Raw genomic sequence first — 23,363 nt, forward strand, 5'->3', positions numbered from 1 at the left:
AAATACGGGATCCCGTCCGCTCTCCCATAGTCAAGCCACTAACCGGCGGATTAGTAGTTGGGTCGGTGACGACCAGCGAATCCCCGCTGTTGTATGTTTTGCATTTTTGTCGGTCTCAGCTGCCTGGTGGCCGCCGAGGATCCACATCGAGATGAAAACAACGAGCTTTTATTTCAACGTCTAGCTTCCTATCCCACCTACAGTATAAGCGGCGGATACTGTAATCGGCAAATGGAATGTGTCGTCGAAATCAAGCTCAAAATTCGACAAGTCGCAATTCCATAGCTTGAGTCCACTGTTACCTACGTTAAGGCCCTTGTTTTTGGCAATTTTAGCACAGCCGTTTGTCACGACAATCATGCGGGAGGCCTACCAGGCCCGTGATTTCTAGTGCGCACGTCGTTTGTCATGTCTTACTACCCCGCCCTGGCCTGCATTCGAAATGCCCTCCTTGCTTGCTACCATCAGGAACTGCCATGAAGAAGGCCTCTCTTTCCTAGACAGGCTACATAGATCAAGCAAGCTTTTTCTTTCAATAAAGTATCGACCCATATGTGAGCCCATACACGAGAAAGTTCCAAGCTGGAGGACCCTTGCTAACAACAACAGAACGACCTAACTACACATTGCATTGCTTTACCATCGGCCGGGACAAATGCCGAGTCCTCCATCACAGCCCTCACAGGGCGCGGCGTCCGCAGATCCTTCAGAGAACTTCGACCACGTCTCTGTTGGGTCACACGATTTTTTACCCTCTGAGTATCTAGCGAACGATTCCACCGAGGGTTGCGATACACCCAGCTCTTCCGATTTTACACCGACAAAGCGATTCCAGTTCCGCCCACATTTGACAGTCAACGTCTACAATACTGGAGGGGGAGGCTCGAGTTCGGGAACGAGTGATGCGTCTACTATTCATGCCGAACGTTCTACCGAAAGGGATGAAGTCATCACTAAGCTCAAGTCTCAGCTAGCTGCTTTATCACGAAGAGTCGACGAACTCTCCCAGGAACAAAAGCCATCACCAGTTGTGATCGATAGTGGGACATGGAGTACGATTAAGGTCCGATCATGGGAGAACCCTCAGGTCCATACAAAAGGACGTGTGAGCTTCTCAAAGGATTTCAAGACAGCCCCAACTGTTAGCGTCAGTATATCAGCGGCGGACGTGTCCAAAGATGCGAATTTCAGGGTTAAGGTGTACGCGACAGCGGTAGACGCGACAGGGTTTACTGCTCACGCCGACAGTTGGGCGAACACCAAGATGCATTCTTGTCAAATATCTTGGATAGCTATTGGATCTTGATGCTCTCAAAAACTGGTTAGATTCAATGGTCCTATAGTTAAGCTATTAACCGGCGGATTAGTAGTTAGATTAGTAACGACTAGTAAATCCCTGCTATTATATATTTTGCATTTTTACCGGTATCAGTCCGTCCTGTAATAGCTGAAAGCCAGTGTATGTATTGATAAACTAAGCCGTTGGCGATGTTGCTGCTCATCTGAATGCCTTATGCTAATGATGAACGTGTTGGTAATCCGTGACTCTTTCGTCGCCTCTAACAATTACTCTTGGTTTCCGTCACCCTCTCACTTCTCTGACATTCATAGCCCCAGAGTCTCAGATCTTTGTTTCCATTGTCTCGTCAAGTATGCCCCCCAGCGGCTCACCATGCTCAGGACTCTGATTCACCAGGTGCAGAACCTTGTCCCAGAACTCCTTCTCTGTCGCACAAATTCCCGACTTGTGCTGTGCCACCAGATCGGCCTTGATCCTGAGTTCCTTGATGGATTTAGTAAGGCTTTCGGACACTTCGCGTTCCTTGCTCCTTTGTTCCTTATTCTGTTCGATCATGTCTTTCGCCACGGCTGTGTATTCTTTGTGAATGTGCTGGAGGTTGCTTGGAACGACGGATTCAAACATCCGTTGGCAGTCATCCACGTGTTTTGAATTCTTCTGATGATAGTCTGTCAAGCGACCGACCGCGGCGGAGTGAGCATTGGCAACAGCCATGGTTTTCTGTAGCTCTTCTTCAGTTTCCCTCGTGTCTTCGTCTATATTCGTGAACAGTTGTGCGATATGTTCCAGGCGATTCTTGATGGCGGTCTTGACCTCTTCGATCTGATCTATAACGGCAACTTGGGCTTGTAAAAGCCCGAGCTTGGGACGACGAGGTTGATCAGCCTCTTCCATGACCTATTGGAAAATCAGCCATAGTATGAGTATCAAAGTGGATAAAAACCTTACGAGCTCGTCGAGATGAGTTCCGAGATCCTTGTCCATGATGGGTGCAGTTGAGTAGATGAGAATGGAGGAACCGCTGATGCAGAAGTGAGAAACGTCCAAGGATTCCGATGATGTTGTTGTAGTAGCTCTTGGCCCCTGCCTGTGTTTTGTTCCTGCTTCCATTTCGTCTCGTAGCCTCTTGCCCCTAATCACATTTGTTCCTTCCCGGTGTTGTTACTGCCCACAACTCCAGGCTCGCATACATTGTCCGTGAGAATGTCCCCAGGTAACCTGAACCCCATCGTACTTGACGACTTTCTAGCCTTAGATAATGCAGTTGGATTGCTCTAGTATTATGTTCCATACATTCAAACCTTGCGCGTTGTTTGGTCCAGGTAACTGCAAAACCAATTTAAATCTCTTTCAATCTTGCAGGAAGTATCAGATCTCCTGTGTACTGCTCAATTTGTGCAGTTTCTAGCCCCAGACTCGACCAGCAAAGTTGAATATCGCCTATGAAGCCAGCCTCCCACCCCACCGAATGGATCTTCCTTATCATTTGCCTCCTTCCTTCCATCAAAGGTGATAACTCGAAGCTTGAGGATTGCGACCTGCTTCGCCTCATCCAACTCGGCGCGTACCTCGACCATATTATCAATGTCCATTGGAGAAGGAGGCGACTGGTGGGGATCGAAACATCCTCTCATTGTGATGCATGTTGGGGTTTTTGATAGAACCAGGAAGTGATTTGTGAAGTATGTGCCTATAAATTGTTAGTACAAGGTAATGGCCATGAGTGTTTGAGGTATACCTGGTTCATATGTAGACTCTAAAAGTTCCTTCTTGGTCCATAAATCGTGCTTGTTGAGATCGTCCTTGAAGAGAGCCATGATCCTTCTTTGGATCCCGTACCCTGTTTACTGTCAGTATTGTATCCGGCATGCTGGTTTTCCATATCCTACCGAAGCCACCCCAAATTCCTGCAATGAATCTCTCAACCAACTTGGTACCTCCATTCTTGGCATCTTCGATAAGTGCTTTGTCCAGTTTGTCAAAAGGCACTTCTCTGACACAAGAGTCGGAAGATCCCGGTTTGTTCCAAGGGTTAATTTGCTTGAGTAGAGGTTGCTTGAATAGTGACTGCCCATTCTCAAGTCCAAAAGGCTCGAAATAGCATTTCCGCGTCACAATGTGGAATGTTCCGGCGCCAGTGATGGATACTCCAGCAACTGCTTTAGCGGCTAGTAGTAACCGTTGGCGGAAGAGAGGCGATGTACGAAACATGGTACAGGGACGACGAGTTTAAACAGAAGATAATATTAAGAGCAGGAAAACAAAGAAAGAAAGAGAAGGAAAAAAGAAGGAAAAAACCACAGGCTTTATGAGATATCGAGGTCCAACAAAACATTTCACCTGGAGAATGCGGGACCGCCGTGATTCATTTCCACTGTCGCAGGGTAACCCGCTGAATCAGCGGGAAAATATTTTCATCGCCGTATGTACTACGGCCTAGCGACTCTGTCATGCAGAGGATTTGTGCCCTACCCTGTGGTTGACGACAGTGAAGAAAGTTCACATTTATTTAAGCTTTAGGTTAAGACAACTAATCATGGGGACTTAATCTTGACGAACAACATCGAATGACAGGCTAATTTCGCTTCCACGCCGTGAGCCGCCGATCACTCAATATCCCGAGGTGGCATTGGGCAATGTTACCCCATATTCTATACGCGGATAGCTCTCGATTTCCCCATCGTAGTATTTGAACCCCAATGTTACCGTAGCAGTAAAGACTACCTATTGTCAACTATCATGACTCCAACGCACATTGTTCAATATGCAACGGTATGAATTTAATGTAAGTTTTATTATAAAATAAGTTGAAAGGTACATCTGGAAGGCCCAAAACCGGAATCTCGTAGAAACCTACAAGCCCATTCCAAGCCCGAAATCTTGACTATTGCAGCATCATGATCATTGACATTTATCATACCCCTCCCAATACATAGAATGAATCAAAAAGCTTAAAGATGGTTTTTAGGCCAACTCTTAACGGAAGTTGCCTTGTCCGTTGCAGCGCGACATGGGAGGGTTGTTTCCCGGCTTGGAGCACACCGAGATGGCACCTTCAATCCAGGTGATACCGTTGTAGCTTCCCTCTTCGTGGCTATCAGCATACCAAGTACCAACCTCAGTGCCGGAGCCAATGCAGCCGTTGAACTGGCGGCCGGATCGACGGGTGGTGAGAGGCTTGGTGATCATGACACCGCAGTTACCATCTTTGATGGTGCCCTTTGTGACAACTGAGGTCAAAGTCGTCCATGTCTTGCTGTAGTCGACGCCGAAGCTAGCACCAACGCGATCCGCAATGAAAGTGAGATCAGTGCTTGCGCTGCCTCCGACCGAGTTGGCGACATTGTAGCCTGACGAGACACTGATGTCCATGTCGCCAACGGCGCAGACGACTGGGGACATCTGCACGTCCCAATCGACAAAGGTCACAGTGTTGTCGGTAACAATGTAGTGTGTACCATCGCAGTTGTCACGCTTCTCATGCTCGATGGCGGCTTCATCACGCTTGGGAAGGTTGGTGACATCGACATTGCGACGGACCCATTTTGGGTCAAGCTTGGGAGCACCAATCTTGATGCCCTGGGCCTTGAGCTTGGCAAGATAGACATCTTCCTTGACCACATAGGCTGAGATGATGTTAGTATTGATCACACAGCAATCCTGAGAGGCAAAGCTTACCGGTGCCCTTCACGGGGACAATGACATCGCCATTCTCTACGTGCTGGCCGGGAGTGTACTCCTTGGCACCAGGGAATGGGTTTTCTTCCAGAGGGATCGCGCTAGCGACGGAAGCAAGGAGAGCAAAAATGAGAGTAGAGTATTGCATTTTGAAGTGATTCTTGATGGTAGAATGAGAATGGAGAAGTGGAATTTGATGTTGATGTAAAAGTTGCGATGGCTGAGCTGATGGATGATGAAGAGAGCGGGAGACAACTGACTATTTATGCTCTACACAACCTGCGATGGTTCATCCTTGATGTCTTTGTCTCTTACAGAATTTCTTCATCTTCAACGTCGAATATACCGAAATCCACGTTTACCCCAACTTTCAGGGTTTTGGAACAACTACCCCAAGCCACAATCATGACCCCGGACGATATCGAGTCACGTTCCATGTTCATCCCTATCTTAGTAGAGTTCAAGGGGTGGATACTAAGCTCCGCGCTTAACCGTTGACACTTAATTTCATGCAGATCTCAAGTAAAGTTTGGACCACTTCGCTGGGTCCAACGTCCACGATGACAGCAATGCTATTGCGGTATTGGACCGCCTAATCAAATAAATGGGATGATCGTTTATCGTTCACTTACAACGAGGATACGAATGACTTGAAAGAGTTCAAGCCACTTAGCATAAGCTTCGTCCGTTGTTTTGGAAAACCTGTCAAATACGAGATGAAGCATGTTCAATAGGTGGGAATTTACCACTGCCGATAGACCGCCTCATTTGGAGGTTCCGATCATCCCAAAAAGCCTCACTTCTCGCATCATCACGGCATACAGTTGCCGTAGTTGTCGGGCCGACGTTATGGCAAGAGAACAAGAACATGACGATGATCTCTATAAAGAGCTTCACAAATCTGCGTAAGAAGCACCATCATCCAACTCACTCTTACCAAATTAACCACCTATTTTCTACACTACATCCATCATGCAACTTTCCATCTTCACCTTCGCCCTCATGGCTATCTCTGGGTGCGTATTGGACAACACAGTTAACACTGGCGACTGATAGCAAGAAACTAACATCTTCACTCTGTAGTGTTCAAGCCGCCACCCATAAGGCTGCGGCATGTGTCTCCAACAGAATCTCAGCCCCATCTGGCGGTAGTGGCTGGAGCGTCAGCTACAACTGGAAGACCACCTATGAGGTCCTCCCCGGTGCTACTAAATGTGCTTGCGACTTTTACGCGGCACGAAACAAGGGAAGCGAGTGGTGGAACACTTGCCCTGATTGCAAATTTGTTAGTTGACTGGCCTCTGACATGAATAACACTTTAACTGACACTTTCATTAGGATGGTACTATTTGCAACTCTCCCGCTGGTCACATTGGCGGTGACGAGGTAAGATTCCGATACTTCATAAAGACAACGCTCTAACATAGTATTACAGATGGAGTACTACTGTACGGAGCTGTGTGGTGCTCAGGGATCTGAAGCCGACTCCGGCTAGTTTAAGAAGCGGAGCATGTGTTTGTGACAGGGCAACCTGTTGGTAATACTATTCTGCTGTACGAGAAGGATGAGGTTGAGCGATTACATAAGAGATTAAATACAAGGTTGCGATTATGCTGTTGAGAGTGTAGTAGCGTGACGTAGTGTCACCCACCCCTTGAAGTTTAAATATAAATGACAGCGGAGCTAACATAGGGCTGCCGGTTTAAACCGACACTACACGAACATAGCGTATTTTAGAATTAGAAGCTAACGTTCCATCCTGAGTAGTCGGGAGATTGCAGAAGCCTTTCGTACTGTCTCCTCCTTACACCCACGTTGCCTCCATCGAATAGAGACAAGACAGTAGCGTCATTGAGGAGGCGTCCAAATCCAGTTTCTTCCAGATATGATCTCCTAGTAAGTCATCATGTCAGCATACAAGTCAATCATCATTGTAAGCAAAGACTTACATTCCCACTGCCTGCATAACCTCCCATACAGCCTGTACTGCTGCCTCCCCACTGTAGATCTTTGCTTGTAGACACGCCTCCAGTCTGCTAGTGGCATCGCCTCTTCCTTTATCGAAAGCATCCAAGGCGTTGCGAACAAGCAGTCGCGACGTGTCAGCTTTGATCTTGCAGTTGATGAGAAGATCTGCGACACTCTGCCTCTGGATGATGGGAACACTGCCGCCTCGATTATCCTCTTTAGCAAACTTGAGGGCTGCTTCAAAGGCTGTGCGCATGATACCACAGGCCATGGCTCCGACTAGTGCTGCAGTGAAGCTAAATGCCATCTCGATGATAGAAACTGTCGCATCGCCCTTTGCGCAAAGAAGATGATCTGCTGGAACCCGGAAGTTAGTGTACCTTGTGTGCGGACCACTAGCGCCGGTATGGCCCATTAGCTCGGGCTCGTCGAGTATGGTGTAAGCCTCGGGATCATTCTGGGCAATTATGTCCCTCGTAACGAGAAGGATCATGATATTGTCCCTGGGGTTATTTTCCGCCTTTTCGGGACCTCCGTCTTCGGAGTAGCGGACGCAGAGACAAGTTAGCTCAGCGCCTTTGTGATCCCACCCGCCGCTATTAGTTGTCCACAGCTAGAGAAATAATGTCAGAAACCTTGATAGGTAGTGAAATAACGCGCATGGGGTCATACCTTTTCGCCGTCCACGATGTAGTAGTCTCCTTCTTTCTTTGCTGTGACACCAAAGCCTTGCCCTCCCTTTTCCAGATAGTTGGCAGTGCCACCAGGCTCCGAATGGGCAAGACTAGCGATATAATCACCGTTGCCGCTGATAAAAGGCTTGAGGAAGCGCTTCTTCTGCTCCTCGCTGCCACCAAGAATCAAGGGCATCAAGCCCAAGGCAGTGCCAACTAGGGCCACATTCACACTGGAGTCAACAGTATAGAACTCTTCCACGATCAAAGACATGTCAAGAAAAGATCCACCAGTGCCTCCATCTGTAGTTGGAACGAAGGCTTTTAGGTAGCCTGCCTGGACAGTGGCTTCATAGAACGGCTTTATTGCCAGGAATCGGTCTCGTTGAGTAGAGAGACTCTTGTACTTGTCTCGTGCTGGACTGAGTTCCTTGCGAGCGAATGCAGACGCATCTTGGGCCAGTTGCCGCTGTGCATCGCTTAGGGAGAAATTGGCCATGTTCAAACAATAACCAAACGTTGTGCAAGATGAAATGAGAAGTGAATGCGGGGTAATTGAGGATAAATCAGTGCTGTAAGCTGGTCAGAGCGAAAAATCGATTGTCGTGGATTGCACCAGGTTTAAATAGGTGTCCAAAGAGCCAGATTTCCCCCTCAATGTCAACCTGATAGAAACAACGGAGAGTCAAGGAAAACGCCTACCAATTGAGACATAACGACCGATGTAATTGTCGGAAAGTGTGTGATTTAATTGGTGTATAATCGATAAGTAAGCTTACATGCGGGGAGTACGAGGGACAAGCTATTCCTATAGAGGTGGTAGCCTCCGGATGATTATTATCCAGACAATGCAGATCAGATAACCAGATACCTAGAACTAGTTACTGCTGGCTTCATGGATAGACTGTCCTTATCCAACAAAGTTGCCTTGAGCTCCGTTCGACCGCGTTCTCAAAGCGACAGAAATTCGTTTCCGGGTATCAAGTTCCGAATATGCTTGCCACTGCTGGCTTGGGTGCGACTGTAAAGGTGGAAATTATAATTCATACCTCCAGGTGCTAGAAGACAACGAATTGGGTCGTTTGTGATGGCACTGTTGGGTCATTGTCAAAAGTTCATAATATATTTTTACGTCTCATCCTAAGACAGATATTTGTGTCTACGGTATCTCACGTTAACTGGCTCATCGGTCCGGCAGCTGTGGATTGTCCGAGAGAGCAGGAAACGAATTAATCGTTAAGGGATTTAACAATGGAGTGCAATTATCTTTAGAAGTCTAAGTATATCGTCTGCACCTTACGAAACTTTGATGTATCATGGCAATTTGACCATTACTTGTGCTCACGTTGCCTCATAGTGTGATGATGGGGTAATTGAGAGTTATGGGCAGCCATCAGACCATATATGCAAGACGGGTGGTCTGTTGAACGGAAGTCTTGTGCTTCACGAGACAGTAATACCTGCTGTGAGTGAAAGATAAGCTACAAGGGGAATACAACTTCCAGTGACTGAGAATCAACGGTAGCATTTGTTACATGTATTCGTGATCAGCATAAGACAGTGGTAGCAACTGTGTGATAAAGAGTTGACGAACTATTTAGAATATATTTGTTACTGACTTATTGCAGCTAATCAGCAGAGTAACCCTCACGGAGCAGTATTATGTCACTGTTCTTCCATGACACTGATCTGCTTACTACTAATTTTCAGCGTGGTGAATAAGTATCTATCAAGCGCACATTCACAACACTAAGGACCTGCCATCGTGGTATATCTAGCAATGAAGGGGACTACTGACTTCCACAACAGCAGACAAGATAGCTTCACCAACAAGCAAGTTCACGAACGTTGATTCACGATAAATACAAATACAAAACAACTACAAACAAAAGTCACCATGGCGGCTGGTTCATCCTCGAACACTTCAGGACAGACTTACGGATCACACATACACAGAGTGGAGAAGCGTCTTATCACCAACGCGGACGCATTAAAGAGTGCATTGGATCGGATTTTCGGGCCCAGTGGTTGGGAGGCACAAGGATGGAGCGAATTGCTGGCGGCGGAAGGTAGAATTGGCGGAGATGAAGCAATGAGACAGGACCCGACACTGATGGTAGTTTCAACCTCTCCCCTGTCAGGTACCTCTACTCTAGAGGTACAGCTACAAATGGAAGGGGTAATTTCATCATAGGCGTTAGATGATACAGCCACAGCTGCCGAACGGATCATGTTGTAGTCCGTTTGGAACATAGAGATACGCCTGCGCGGCCACATGGCCCAGGTATAATGGAAATATCGATGCTTTAAGCTACAATCGTGCCGTGAGAAAGTGATTAAATTTCTGTAATTGGGAAAAAAGCCTATTTCATAAGAGAAAATTAGTATTATCCGTGAAATGCTATCCATGCTGAGGATATCCATTGACGCTACTCTGTGGGCCAAGCTTGTGACAAGATTTATAGTATAAAGTTACAGGGCCAACAATCCCAACCAACTTATTTTTTACCCTTCTCACAACTACCGTGGCGTATTAAACTATATGTATTTGATAAGGAAAGAAACCTTGATAATGAGGACAACAAGTATTGGCTATAGGCTCCGACTACCATGGGGTTTAACTTAATGATCCTCCTTAAATTATTCTCAGAGTCAATGAGGGCTGCAAAATTGAACGGCATAGCCAAACAAACTTCTACAATACCGTGGCTTTTGCAATTACCCAATTGTCTTCTCAAACGAAACTGCAACTCAACGCGCAGCACCGTAGGGACCATACGATATCAGCAACGTGTTCAAATGCCCTGTATAAAGTTCCAAATGTTATCCATCTCAATAAATCCCCGCTTTATGGTCATCCTTATTCTTCACATCATCTTTGCATCATGGTTCTCCTCAAGTCATTCTTCCTCATCGCCATCCTGGCTCTTAGCCAGTTGGCGACCGCGAACCCTGCACAACAATGCCAGAAAGAGACTTGCAAAAAGGCGAAATGCCAAAATACAAAAGGCGGCAAAGGTCCAATACCAAGAGTCCACCAGATATCATCGAATTTCCTCGCCGATTACGGCGGAAAACCCGTCCCTTACGCCCGACCTCTTAAACCACGTGCCGATTTCCTCGTCGGAGAAGACAGCAGAAAGGAATGGAAGAGCCAGGAATATCCCTTCAATATCATCAAGGAGATACGCTTCGGAAGAAAGGTGTGCACGGGTACGGTAGTAGGGCGTCGACATCTCATGACAGCCCGACACTGCGTTCCCAAAGAGATCGTACCTGCAAAGATCAAGTACGGAAAAGACCGTGTGTCGCACGCGACTGATGTTATCATCGTTATTCCAGAACAAGAGATTTGTCGTGAAACTGATGACTTTGCCATTTTGATCTTTGACAAGCCCGTGTTTGAGAAGGATGGGTACTTTGGAGCCAAGTCGTTCAATTGCAAGAAAAGGAACAAGCCAATCTACGTATGTACTTGTAGTCACGTGTAACTTCTATGTACTGACCACAGATACAGAAACATGCCGGGTACCCCTTGATCGACAAGAAAATACAGCGCCTACGCCAAGACCACATCAAAGTCACCGCTTGCAATGTCTGCGACCAGGCACTTCAAATTGCGACTGATACGGATGTCGACGGTGGTCAGTCTGGTGGACCTCTGTACAATATGGATAATGGAGGGGCCTGGTTCTACGGCGTCTTGAGTGGCTATCACAGAAAGATTGGCAGTATCTTTACTTCGGGACCGAACTTTGTCAACGCCATCGCGTATGCGCGTGAGAAGTACCCTTAGGTACACTTGTACCAAGGTGTGGATGGATGCAGTACCACCACAAGATTGTTTGGGGGTGGTAGATGGGCTGAAGATCGAAGGAAAGGGGGGACGTTGCTACCACACCTATACTCTCTCAAGGAACATGTCGTGGGCGTGGCAACCTCGAAGCAGACAAGCTCATCGCCCCCTGAGTATGGTTACAAAGCTCTCAATGGCTACTGAAAAAGAGATACTTCAATTAAGACCCCCTCGCCATCACTGTGATCATGCGATGTGACAATGAGACCTAGACTGTCCAATGGGGCAGGGTATATCATGTTGACGGTCTCGATCTGGACATTCCGAGCGGTCTGATCATCACGGCCCTCAGCTGGGTCGGCATCTCCATAGCCCTGGAATTGAAAGAACTACTTTCAAGCTTCCCAGACTATTGACTACCTAAGTGACGTTTAGGATTTACAAGATCACTGGCCAGACGCCCATAAAATGGCCTCTACACCATACATCATGCGGTAAGAGGTTGGCACTGCGCTCTAGTGTTCAAACACATACGAGGCCTGTTGGTTGAGTACCCTATCAAGTTGCTGCATATCGACCTTGTGAGTATGACATCGATCGAGGCACCTTGGAGTGACCAATGGGTTACTGGAACATATCTCAGGACACCCCCCAGGAGGCGAACCCCATGTCATCACACTTGGACGCATGTGAAGGTTCGAAGCAAGTCGAGATGGTTGGGGCTGAAGGTTAGACTTCAAGGTGTGTAGCCATGTTACACTGTAGTCCATTTTGAATGTGCAAGGAAGGAAGCTGTGATGAGTATGGTACAGAAGATTATGGTTCTTCAGGCAAGCCTCTCGTTTAAATGCACCTGGATTACGGTACAACAGAGAGGTTCCCTTGTCCCTGGTGTTTATTTCGATCGCTATGTTTGGCAACCTCGTTCTTGCTTCCGTCGCTATAGATCTCGGAAACACGGTCCGAAAGATTATCTTGAGGTTTTTGACGGGGGATTAGAGAGTAAGCGATGACGAATTACATTTAATAATATCATCTTGAACAATACCGCAGGTAGCACGGTCGGAAAGGATAGGAATGTGGATTTCGACCCCGGATTCCGCTTATCTTGCTTCTTTAGCCTATGTGCGTGTGGATAGATAATCGTCTCTTCATAACCTACAGCCAACGATACAGCATCTCATCTTAATCTCTCAGTCGTCCTCATGATTCCGAATCCGTCCGATCTTAAAGCTATGTGATCCTCGCATTAGCTCTTTCTTTACCAGCGAATGGTAGGATGGCTGTTGCAATAGTGAGCCTATTACATCTCGATCCACCACATACAAAGCCTCATCAGAACATTCCAAAGATGTTCCGGGTTATCATCTAATCCAGCTTCGGAAATGCGTATCCCCGTAGCGTTACACTGTATGTACGATCCATGGACAAAGCAAAGTATCAGCAAACGACGCCAAGATAAAGCGTACCCGTATGATCCCGAATATTCAATGCAAACCCTCATCAACCAACAGCTGTTGCGCAGGCCAAACTAAGCCAATTTGGTGCGTTGCCGAAATCCTTCGCTTGGAGACAAAAGTTAAACCGACAGTCCGTGCTTGACCTGACTTAGAGAAATAGGTAAAAGGCTCCGATTCTCACGGTGAGACAACTAGCAAGCCTGTGGAGGAAAGAGGGGAATGGTCTGGAACTTGGAGTGCCCCTAGCTTAGTTGGAACATGGAACAAGGTGAGCCAGCGACTCAGAGGTTGGGAAAGTGACTGATGTTGGATGGTTCACCTTGTCTTGGCGTTGCGCTACTGAATATTACCCCCGAAAAACATTAAGTTTGACGCAATATTGTGGGACAACGTCACAATGCATTTGGAGACTGGATAGGATGAGAATGCAATGCTCCGGATTCGACACATGCGGTTGGTGCAGATCTGTCAGACACTACTGCAGTATTTGGAGCGGTCTATGATTCCTGGCATTGGTTTCAATGGGTCTCTTTTCTAGCTTGGCCTTATAGATGGAGGGACTCAGTCGCAAGAGCAAAATGTGGTCGATATTCCTCACATGCGTGTTGTGCACAGGCTTCATCTCACGTTGTCTAGAGGGAAAGTCGGGGAAACTGGGTGAGAAACTTGGCAATTTGCCCCTCAAAAGCCACGGTAATGGCTAGTTCTCCAAAAGGGCAGCTTGCTAGCTCACGTTGGTCGACATGGGCAGTCCAGGTGTGCTGGAATGTCTTTACTACCAATTGGATGCAACCTGTTCGAAAGAGAGAACGAATGAGCTGTGCAATAAACCAGTAGTCAGGCTTCTAGAAATCCCTCGTGCTTCTTTAGTACCTGATCTGCTTTGACCTAAGACTGGACTACTGTAGCACGACTAACTTTAACTAGCAAAGTTACTGATCACCCCGTGGGGGGCTAAGCCACTCTACCCCAAAGCTAAAATGGCCATAATAGCGCAGCCTTAGTGGACCACCAAGTATCGGAGTCAAGCCAAACAGTCCGGACAGCCCAGCTCCTCACTTCAGCGCTTACCACGCACTGACTCAAGATCCTTGACTCTTCCCCCGCGTCGAAATGCTACGGTACAAGCGCCATCACTTGTGTTCACGGGATTCCTCGGAACGGTTCTAGACTTGCCAAGAGTAATAATTGATGCAAGCTATGTTGGAATGATGCAACGACCCCAACTCTGAGTGTAGCTACTTTTCCCGAGCGTTAGGCTAGGGTGGTATTCATGACACAAGAGGGCAGGGGAGATCCTTGCCTTGCTCGTCGAAGAGATTGAGTTGAACCGTTGAAGCGTATAATCTGTAATGCAACCGTGCAATGTCCTTGCTTGTCGGCCAATTGAGTATTCGTCAGTGTTCAAACTTTCGTATTTCGAGTCCATCGGCCAAGCTATTAAAATTGATCCCAATAATGAGGAGAAAAGCCAAGAGAGGGGAGAGTCTTGGTCTGCGGAGTCGCTCACCACGACAAAGACCAAAGGATTGTCAACCAAAGGATGCGGAGACTGGTTCATCTTGGCACAACACCAAATGAATCATGCAGCCAACAAGTTCACAACAGACTATCACAAAATCTCACGTTTAAAACGGCTGGTTCTCGGATGGTCTCCCACAACGCGGGGAAAGATCAGCCACTCGGGGATCACTTCTGGAGCCAGTTCTCTCCTCTCACAAACTCAACTGCTTGCGAGTCTCCTCTTCTCCACAACCTTAATCGTTTAAGCTTAAACTCCTTCCCATTTCAGGTTAGTGTCTGATACCGAGCGGCCGCAAAACCCTGTTTAGGAACTGTCGCCGTTGTCGAGCACAGGCCGTGAGACGCGTTAACAGCGGCTGTTATCACGTTCCAACATAGTTTATTTACACTGTCGTACTTCAAGGCACATCTTTACGACACCATCTTGTGTCTCCCTTGCGGGCTGTGCCTTCGGGATGTTGATCCAATCAGACACTAACAAGCAAAGCGCCGCTGACACTCAACGATAACCTTCTGGAAGGAAAGAAGCCTCCTCGTAGAGCTTGTGGCTTGATACTCGCAAACGCTTCAACCTGTCAACGCCCGTCAACCATGCAAGCTGCATGGCCTATACCTTGGCGACGTGGGATTCATTTTCTAGCGTCACATACTTGCTCACACGATGGAGTAGCTGGTAAAGCAAAGACCAACAGACGGCCCATCCACAGACCGTTGGGTATAGCTTCATCCTTGCATAGAGTAGCAACTCAGACGAAGCAAACTTTGAATAAGACCCAGATTATTTATCGTTGCTACCCCAAACTGGCTTGGCGTATCCATATTCACACGGTTCCAGCCACTTGACACGTTGGGTTCTAGACCAACCTAATCTCGTAGCTTAGTTGTACCCAGATCTTGTCCCCGGCATTGTCCACTACTGCTACCACTACTGTCCCATTACCGTTGCCACTCCCTTACATCTCTCTCCGTCTCAGGTAATGCACCCCGCATTGCGGGGAGAGACGGAGCCTTGGGTGATGGGGGAGATCGTCTGTACCATGAGCCCTATCCCCAGATTTTACCCCATATCCCTCATGCCTCCCCATATCTATATAACACTCCTCCCGTACCCCCTTTCAAGAATCGTTCTCCTCAAGGCAGTCGATCGCTTTGACTACCCTCCTACCTCTTCTTCATCTCATCTCATCTCATCTTCTCAGTCTTGTAGCTATTCTAGCTCTTCGCCATCATGGCTCAGAACAACCGTGATGAAAAGGCCGACATCAAAAGAGATGCCGAGCCTCATATCTTTCAAGATGAGCATCCAGAGAAGCCTGTTCCCACGTATGAGAAGACAGATTACTCTGGTGCCCATGAGAAGACAGACCCCAAGGAAATCGCATTGGTCAAGAAGCTTGATCGATGGATGATGCCCATGCTTTGGAGCATGTACTGGCTCAACTATCTTGATCGAAATGCCATTGCTTTGGCTCGATTGAACGATCTCGAAGAAGATCTCAACCTTCAAGGAACTGGTAAGTTCCTAACTTAAAGACTATTATCAATCAGTGCTGACACCGATTTAGAGTACCAAACTTGTGTTTCTATCCTCTTTGTTGGTTACATCTTGGGACAGATTCCCTCCAACATGTTCCTCACCCGAACTCGCCCCAGTCGCTACATGGTACGTTCCTCTTCCTGGTTCCGTCGAAACTCACACTAACATCTTCAAGGGTGTCATGATGATGCTCTGGGCTGTAGTCAGCGCTCTCACCGCCGTCGCCAAAGACTACAAGGGTCTCCTCCTCACCCGCTTCTTCCTCGGTCTCACCGAAGCTCCTTATTACCCCGGTGCCGTCTACCTCCTCTCCATCTTCTACACACGAAAGGAAGTCGCAACACGAATCGCCATCCTCTACACCGGAAACATTCTCGCAACTGCCTTTGCTGGTCTCATCGCCGCTGGTATCTTCCACGGTCTTGATGATGTCGCTGGTATTGCTGGCTGGAAGTGGCTCTTCATCCTCCAAGGTGCCGTCACTTTTGTCATCGCTGTTGTCGGATACTTCATCCTTCCCGATTTCCCTCTTACTACCAGATGGTTGACTGAGGAGGAGCGACAGTTGGCTTATAACCGTATGGAACTCGATACTGTCGGGAACAAGGGTGAGACCAGCACCATGGAGGGTTTGAAGCAGGCTGCTAAGGACCCTCTTGTTTGGATCTTCTGTGCTATGGCTCATCTCCACTTGGCTGCCAACGGTTTCAAGAACTTCTTCCCAACTGTTGTCGAGACTCTCGGCTTTGACCGAACTATTACTCTCGTCCTTACTTGCCCTCCTTACCTCATCGCTGGCGCAAGCACTATCCTCGTCTCCTGGATGTCCGGTCGCTACAATGAGCGAACCTGGCACATCACCGCTTCCAAGGCTGTCGCCGTCGTCGGTTTCGCTGCCGCTGCTGCCACCATGAACACAGCAGGCCGCTACGTCTGCATGGTCATCTTCACCATCGGTACCTATGCCGTCAACAGTCTTATCCTTGGTTGGTGCGGTTCTGTCTGTGGTCAGACAAAGGAGAAGAAGGCCGTTGCTATCAGCATGGTTACCATGATTATGAACGTCAGCTTCATCTGGACTCCTTACTTGTGGCCCAAGACCGACGCTCCTCGTTATGCTATTGCCATGGGAAGCAGCGCTGGTTTCAGTATTGGTACTGCTGCGCTTGCATGGTTGGCCAAGTTCCTTCTCATGCGCCGAAACCGCAAGCTTCGTGCCCAGGAGAACGAGACCATGGTCTACTACGTCTACTAAGATGGGAAAGATCTTTGAGATGAATAGTTTGTGGAAGTGAAATGAGTTAGGATTGAGGTTTTATGAGTATAGATTCTGGATTTATAGACAGTAGATACGTCAATACTTTGTCTTTCAGGAATATGAGACTGTTTGATTCACATGCTGTTCCTTTACCAAGTTGATGTCTGTGCCATGATGTGCAGTACTGGCTGATCTTCTGCTTTCATTATCGAGGCTTCATTATAGTTTATCCATTTTAGCACTCTGTCAGTCCAAGTTCATAATAACCCAAAGAGCTTACAGTAACTGTGATATAACTTGAAATTGAATGATGGTGTCATGCCGTTGAATCACCCTAGAGTTTAGTCGTCCCTGTAAGTAAAAGCTGATGAGGCACTCGGACAGACCCACAACTCTACCAACCTACAGTCGCGATATCTCTGATGTAAGATCCCAAAATGCCGATCGGACGTCACCGACTCCTATACTGTATATAAAATTTGGCATTAACGGACTTACCTGGATGAATGAGTCACGATTCTCTGTTCGGTCATGAGGATCATCACATGTGAGTTTCGATGCAGGTCTGTCATCTTGTATCCGTACGACTGAAATAGCAACCTATTTTGGTCTAGCTCCATGATCCCTGTATGTGTCTCATCGTGAGAGTCACTGACTGAGATAGCAGCCTATCTTGGACTAGACTCCCACACCCACTGACATGAACAATTCTTTAACCATGAAATCTCAAATATAAATTCTCACGAAACTGCTGCACATTCTTGCTTATTTCTCTTTTCATACACAGCACTTCTTTTCACTTCCTAACTCGTACAAATTCTTCCAAAACTTAAACACACCAGCACCATGGAGTTTGCCATGACCCTCGATGAGCGCCTGTCTCTTCGGCAAGAGCTGCTAGATGCTGATGACAAGTTCATACTGGATATTCCTAAAGTAGAACTCCACGTCCACATCGAAGGCACCTTGACTCCCGAGCTACGATGGGAACTTGCCAAGAGAAACAACCAGACCCTCAAGCTTGAGCGCACTGGAACTGTGTACCGCAGCCTCGAGCAGCTTAGAGAGTCATATACTATTATCCAACCACGACCAGGACATCGCATCGATAACACCGAGGAAAGCTTTACTTTCTTTGAGGCTTACTATGGGGGCTTTGAAGTACTCGTGACAGAGCAAGACTTCTACGATCTCGCGATGAATTACTTCGAGCGCGCTGCTGCGATGAATGTTAAGTACTGTGAACCTTTCTTCGATCCGCAGGGACACACAAGACGCGGTGTTGCGTTTCACACCATTATGAATGGGTTTCGCAGAGCTCAGAAGGAAGCCGAGGCGCGCTTGAATGTGAGTAACATAGATTGACTGTTAAAAATACACGCTAACAGTATCTTAGCTCAAATCGAAATGGATCATGTGCTTTCTTCGTGACGAATCAGTCAAATCAGCCATGGAGACATATGAATCTGTTCTACCGTATAAGGACATGGTTGTCGGTATTGGCCTTGACTCTGATGAAAACGACAGACCTCCTCTCATGTTTGCAGAAGTCTACAACAGGGCTAGAAAAGATGGCTTCCGCATCACAGCACACTGCGATGTGGGACAGAAAGACACCCACCAGAACATCCGTCAAGTCGCATCTGACATTAGTTCCACTGGCGCAGACCGTATTGACCATGGTCTCAACGCAGCGCAAGACCCAGAGCTCATTCGTGTCATCAAAGAACGAGGTATCGGTATGACGATCACACCTTGGGGATATCTTCGTCATGAGCCTGTCGACGAGATCTTCCCGAGAATCCGAACTTTGTTCGATGCTGGAATTCCGCTCTCCATTGGGAGCGATGACCCGGCGTATATGGAGGATTGCTGGATCTTGCACGATCTGCTTCTGGTCAAGAAGATGTGCGATTTCAGCGATGAGGATATGGTGAGATTGACGAGTCATTCTGTTGATATGTGCTGGGCGGATGAGAAAGTAAAAGATGAGATCAGACAAGAGCTTGATGAGGTATTGGCCAAGCACTCGAAGTGATAGTGGAGTTAATGGTTTCGGGACTGAAGTACTATTAGGTTCTTCTTTCTCTTCATTGTATTAGCTACACTAGCATGATTGTACGGCCAGGGATACTGATAGTAAAATGATCAAACTCTTGACTTCGTGCCCAGACAATCTCCAATGTCTCAAGAGCGTTGCTATGATGCCGACATCCAATAGTTTTGAGTGCAATTCGAAGGCGACTTCTGATCCGATCCTTTTCCTTCTCAGCGTTATCACCGAATGTGACGACGGCTTGGAAAATGGGCCATAGCAAAGCGTAACTCCACGATGATGCCGGAGAAATATGTTCTGCTAGACCCAGTACTTGATCCGACAGGGGTTCCTCCAACTCACGGTGAGTCATGTCAGGGAACAGTCGATGGAGGTAAGCTGATATACCTAGCCTCCATATCTCAACCATGTGTTTTCGTGGACCTGACATGGTGGGACACTTCCAATCGTGCACTCTTCTCTCCAAGTCTTCGACCTGCGACTTCACTTGTTCCAAATCGAGATTGGGAGCTTTGAACAGAAAGGTAGCCTCGATGATGATCTCAAACAAATCAATTGGGCATGGAAACACATTGTAACTCCATTGCCTTTGACCGTTACTTGTGAAGCGACCGATTGTTACCCTCACCTCTGCCATTGTTAGATTTGGTGAGCTCTGAGAGGTGGTGGAGCTCATAACATCAAGCCTGTAATCGAAGGTTAATGAAGTCATTCCTTCTGTAGCTACATTGTAGCTTACCATGCAAGACGCTGCTCAAAATAATATTTGTTGGCTGATCCATCATATCCAGGGTTGCGTATCACAGCAACAGCAGCTTTCAAGTGAGTTTGAAACTCGACGCAATCCCCCGAACACATCTATCCCCAATTAGAAACGCCTCGTAGAAATATCAAAGGTTCTTCTTACATCAAGCTGTGCGAGCATCAGTATACTCGCTAATATGGTCTGGTCTGTTGCAGCGTTTGGACTCTGGAGCATCTCTCGTAACAAATGTGTAGCATGAAGGCGTAACCGTAAACTCTTCCGCTCCAGTAGTTCGTCTGAAGTCTTGGCTGCGATGTGGCACGATGCAGATCCAGCAAGAGCAAAGCGGATCGGAGGCACGCTGTCTACCAGAGGGAGGACATAGTGAAACATGGGGTTTTCGCTCGGTCCATTTCCAAGGAAGAAAATAGTACTGAGGTCTGCGATGTCTGTATAGCTGACATCAGTAAACAAGACAAGTAAGAGAGATTAGAAAAAGTACAATATTGAATGAATTTGTCCACCTCATCGGAGGGGACAGGGTTGACAGTAAAAGATGATGTCGGTGTCGTGCATGCATCTCGATTCAGTTGTCTCTGTCGTGCCTTCGAGTGAGCCCCTGCAATGATTACTGAACCATCAGCCACAGGGATAGACCTTCCGGCCAGTTTACCACGCGCCGCTACGCCTGGCCATTTCGTGACATAGCCTTCGCAGGCTGTACCTCGTTTCTCGCAGCTGAGGCATTCTGGTAACGTCCTGTCACATTTTCGACCGCGTCTGCGACAGTTAACACATGCCGTGGCATGATATGATGTAGGTTCCATCGTGGCATGGAGTTAAGATGCAGGTTACGTGCTGGCTGCATTATCGAGAGGAGAACTGACGCTAAGCCCATGCAAGTAAGCGACGCTAACCTGTACTGTTTGGTGGAAAGTGGTCTCAGTCTTACCACCCATGACTGAACAAGGAAATGCAGAACGATTATCCATTACAGCCTGATGGCTTTCTTCTCCGTATCTGCACGGGAGGCGCTCGGGATCTTATTTCCCCTCTTTACACGATTTGTTAAATCCAGGATTAAGGTTGTTTAAGTCCGCTAGTCTTTGCGCCACCACTGATATTGTTCGATTACAAATACGACGACGTCCCAAGGTCTTGAGAGATAAAACGTCCCACAATCCCAGCTCAATACTGTCGCTTGCACAAGTATTCTCCTTATCTTGACAACTTGAAATGGCTTCCCCTGTCGTCCTCATCATTGGTGCTGGCTCCAACGTCGGAGTCAGCGTAGCCAAAGCCTTTCTAGCAAAAGGACACAAAGTTGCTCTCGCTTCACGATCTCAAAACCCCGAGACTTCGACGGAAACCGAGCTGCACATTCCCACAGAATGCAATGACCCTAGCTCTGTAGTAAATGCTTTTGCCAAAACTAAGAGTGAATTTGGAATTCCTACCGTCGTTGTTTACAACAGTCAGTCGTCGGTCCCAACATTTGATGCAGCATCATTAACTTGGAATAGCCTCTGCTAGTCAATTCAACGACGCGGATGACATCTTTCAGGTCCCGTTGGAAACTTTCCAGAGCCACGCCGTTGTCAACATTGTCAGCGTCTACGCAGCAGCCCAAGAAGCTGTGAAAGGCTGGGCCGACCTTCCTGCTTCAAGCAAGCCCACATTCATCCTCACCGGCAACTGCGCAAATGTCACACCTCTTCAAATCATCATGACATTGAGTGTCGGCAAGACGGCTTCGGCGCATTTGATTGAGATAGCTTCCAAAAGCTACAAGAACAAGGGTTATAGGTAAGCCTTCGAACTGGATCACGATCAGACTAGTGCTAATTCTAGCGATAGGTTTTACTACGCTGATGAGAGGCTCGAAGATGGTGCACCTATGTGGAATGGCGTATCGGCAGAAGGACACGCTCAGTTCTACCTTGAGCTGGCTGAGGATGAACCGCGAGAGTGGTATCAGACGTTTGTCTCGGGTCTTGGATATAGAAAGCTACCTGCACCTAAGGCTGAAAGACCGACCTAGGATGGATAAATGTTTGATATGCATCACGACGAGTTGGAGATAAAGTATGTTACTTGTCCAAAGTATGTATTAAGCAGAATTTATATATATACAGGAAAATACAATTGGTAACTTCCTCAATATTCACAAACAGGTACTTCAAGCACCTTGATTAACCCTCTCAATTCCTTTCATAGACCAGTCACTACCCTGAGCGTCCAGTCTACAAATCTGTAGCGAAGCGCTTAGCAAGAGTTGACAGAAGAGTACTTGCAAGCCTTGCTGGGACCAGAGCCAATCTTCTTGGGCTCGTTGCCGGGGGTGGTACCCTGGAACTCAACGCAGATCTCCTTGACGGAAGAAGCGCAAGTACCAGTGATGGTGGAGATATCACCCTTGTTGGAGTTGATGCCAGTGAGGACCTTTCCGTTGTAGGCCTTGACGTTCTTGACGACAACGTTGCGGGTGCCCATCTTCTTGCAGTTACCGCAAGATCGGTAAAGCTTACCGAAGTCGACAACGGTGAAGCCATCGATGGTGACTGTGCCGAGACCGTTGTGCTGGATGACCTTGTCAGCGGCACCGGTGGCACCACCGCCCTTGATGAGAGCGTTGCCGTCACCCTTGAGGGAGAGAGCGTCCTCGCAGACCTTCTTCCACCAGACGTTCTCGATGGTGCAAGAACCCTCACAGTGAACACCCTCAATCTGGTCAGCGCCGATGATGGCGTTCTTGAGGGTGGCACCGTTCTTGAGGATGAAGACGGCGTCGCTGTCGCCACCCTCAGCCTGACCAGTGCACTTGACGCCACGGCCGTAGGTCTTCATGCCACCGTCAAAGGTGCCGGAGATGTACTCGACCTTCTTGTAGGTGACAGAGCCCTTGGAGGCGGGGATGGGGAAAGAAGCGCGCTTCTCGAGGGCGCCCATGGTGTTGGGGGTGACATTGCCCTGGGGAGTGGCGATGGCGGTGGAGGCGAAGAGGCCGGCGAAGACGATGGAGAACTTCATTTTGACGATGTTGGTTGTTGTAGAAAGAAGTGTTGAGGTTTGTTTGTTTGTTGTGAAAAGAGAGTATAAACCACCAGGGTTAAAAGATTGTAAGTAGTTGGATAATTGAAAGATGAGTTGGAACTGAGGAGAGAAGAGACTGGAGAACAGAGATGCTTTTGACTTTATATAAGAAAGAATCGATGTAGCCTTGGACCATTGAGTCTCCTCTCTTGCGATGGATTACATCCCACCTAGATCCTAGTTAGGTGGTGTTTCAGATCATATACAAGGGTGTTGTCAACGGGGGTTGAGTTACGATTGGCGGAATAATAGTCGACAGAGCCGAATCTAGAAT

The 23,363-nt window shown here is 47.6% G+C and overlaps 11 protein-coding genes across 11 annotated transcripts, besides 3 other annotated features; 6 read left to right on the forward strand and 5 right to left on the reverse strand.

Moving 5' to 3' along the window:
• Positions 1-100: a repeat region.
• A 555-nt stretch (positions 101-655) lies between these two features.
• FPSE_06841 (uncharacterized protein) lies at positions 656-1,306 on the forward strand (the record flags this gene model as incomplete). Its single annotated transcript, XM_009259959.1, has 1 exon — positions 656-1,306. One exon carries the CDS (start codon positions 656-658, stop codon positions 1,304-1,306), a length of 651 nt encoding a protein of 216 aa, XP_009258234.1.
• A 1,382-nt stretch (positions 1,307-2,688) lies between these two features.
• Positions 2,689-3,511, reverse strand: FPSE_06842 (uncharacterized protein; the record flags this gene model as incomplete). The annotated part of the gene is made up of 3 exons (XM_009259960.1): positions 2,689-2,990; positions 3,039-3,140; positions 3,190-3,511. The coding sequence occupies 3 exons, from the start codon at positions 3,509-3,511 to the stop codon at positions 2,689-2,691; spliced, it is 726 nt and encodes a 241-aa protein (XP_009258235.1).
• Positions 3,512-3,558: 47 nt separating this feature from the next.
• Positions 3,559-3,597: a repeat region.
• A 679-nt stretch (positions 3,598-4,276) lies between these two features.
• Positions 4,277-5,126, reverse strand: FPSE_06843 (uncharacterized protein; the record flags this gene model as incomplete). The annotated part of the gene is made up of 2 exons (XM_009259961.1): positions 4,277-4,926; positions 4,979-5,126. 2 exons carry the CDS (start codon positions 5,124-5,126, stop codon positions 4,277-4,279), a joined length of 798 nt encoding a protein of 265 aa, XP_009258236.1.
• An 824-nt stretch (positions 5,127-5,950) lies between these two features.
• On the forward strand, positions 5,951-6,473 carry FPSE_06844 (uncharacterized protein; the record flags this gene model as incomplete). The annotated part of the gene is made up of 4 exons (XM_009259962.1): positions 5,951-5,994; positions 6,062-6,263; positions 6,317-6,364; positions 6,414-6,473. The coding sequence occupies 4 exons, from the start codon at positions 5,951-5,953 to the stop codon at positions 6,471-6,473; spliced, it is 354 nt and encodes a 117-aa protein (XP_009258237.1).
• Positions 6,474-6,717: 244 nt separating this feature from the next.
• On the reverse strand, positions 6,718-8,119 carry FPSE_06845 (uncharacterized protein; the record flags this gene model as incomplete). Its single annotated transcript, XM_009259963.1, has 3 exons — positions 6,718-6,871; positions 6,928-7,559; positions 7,619-8,119. 3 exons carry the CDS (start codon positions 8,117-8,119, stop codon positions 6,718-6,720), a joined length of 1,287 nt encoding a protein of 428 aa, XP_009258238.1.
• A 2,386-nt stretch (positions 8,120-10,505) lies between these two features.
• Positions 10,506-11,416, forward strand: FPSE_06846 (uncharacterized protein; the record flags this gene model as incomplete). Its single annotated transcript, XM_009259964.1, has 2 exons — positions 10,506-11,087; positions 11,138-11,416. The coding sequence occupies 2 exons, from the start codon at positions 10,506-10,508 to the stop codon at positions 11,414-11,416; spliced, it is 861 nt and encodes a 286-aa protein (XP_009258239.1).
• Positions 11,417-15,572: 4,156 nt separating this feature from the next.
• Positions 15,573-15,593: a microsatellite.
• A 35-nt stretch (positions 15,594-15,628) lies between these two features.
• Positions 15,629-17,192, forward strand: FPSE_06847 (uncharacterized protein; the record flags this gene model as incomplete). The annotated part of the gene is made up of 3 exons (XM_009259965.1): positions 15,629-15,914; positions 15,966-16,063; positions 16,113-17,192. The coding sequence occupies 3 exons, from the start codon at positions 15,629-15,631 to the stop codon at positions 17,190-17,192; spliced, it is 1,464 nt and encodes a 487-aa protein (XP_009258240.1).
• Positions 17,193-18,041: 849 nt separating this feature from the next.
• On the forward strand, positions 18,042-19,233 carry FPSE_06848 (uncharacterized protein; the record flags this gene model as incomplete). The annotated part of the gene is made up of 2 exons (XM_009259966.1): positions 18,042-18,542; positions 18,592-19,233. The coding sequence occupies 2 exons, from the start codon at positions 18,042-18,044 to the stop codon at positions 19,231-19,233; spliced, it is 1,143 nt and encodes a 380-aa protein (XP_009258241.1).
• A 64-nt stretch (positions 19,234-19,297) lies between these two features.
• FPSE_06849 (uncharacterized protein) lies at positions 19,298-20,823 on the reverse strand (the record flags this gene model as incomplete). The annotated part of the gene is made up of 4 exons (XM_009259967.1): positions 19,298-19,937; positions 19,991-20,109; positions 20,159-20,445; positions 20,499-20,823. The coding sequence occupies 4 exons, from the start codon at positions 20,821-20,823 to the stop codon at positions 19,298-19,300; spliced, it is 1,371 nt and encodes a 456-aa protein (XP_009258242.1).
• Positions 20,824-21,232: 409 nt separating this feature from the next.
• Positions 21,233-22,037, forward strand: FPSE_06850 (uncharacterized protein; the record flags this gene model as incomplete). Its single annotated transcript, XM_009259968.1, has 3 exons — positions 21,233-21,470; positions 21,520-21,802; positions 21,854-22,037. The coding sequence occupies 3 exons, from the start codon at positions 21,233-21,235 to the stop codon at positions 22,035-22,037; spliced, it is 705 nt and encodes a 234-aa protein (XP_009258243.1).
• A 224-nt stretch (positions 22,038-22,261) lies between these two features.
• On the reverse strand, positions 22,262-23,026 carry FPSE_06851 (uncharacterized protein; the record flags this gene model as incomplete). Its single annotated transcript, XM_009259969.1, has 1 exon — positions 22,262-23,026. One exon carries the CDS (start codon positions 23,024-23,026, stop codon positions 22,262-22,264), a length of 765 nt encoding a protein of 254 aa, XP_009258244.1.
• Positions 23,027-23,363: the final 337 nt, after the last annotated feature.

Source organism: Fusarium pseudograminearum, chromosome 1 (genome assembly GCF_000303195.2).
Source record: "Fusarium pseudograminearum CS3096 chromosome 1, whole genome shotgun sequence".
NCBI classification, from domain to species: domain Eukaryota; kingdom Fungi; phylum Ascomycota; class Sordariomycetes; order Hypocreales; family Nectriaceae; genus Fusarium; species Fusarium pseudograminearum.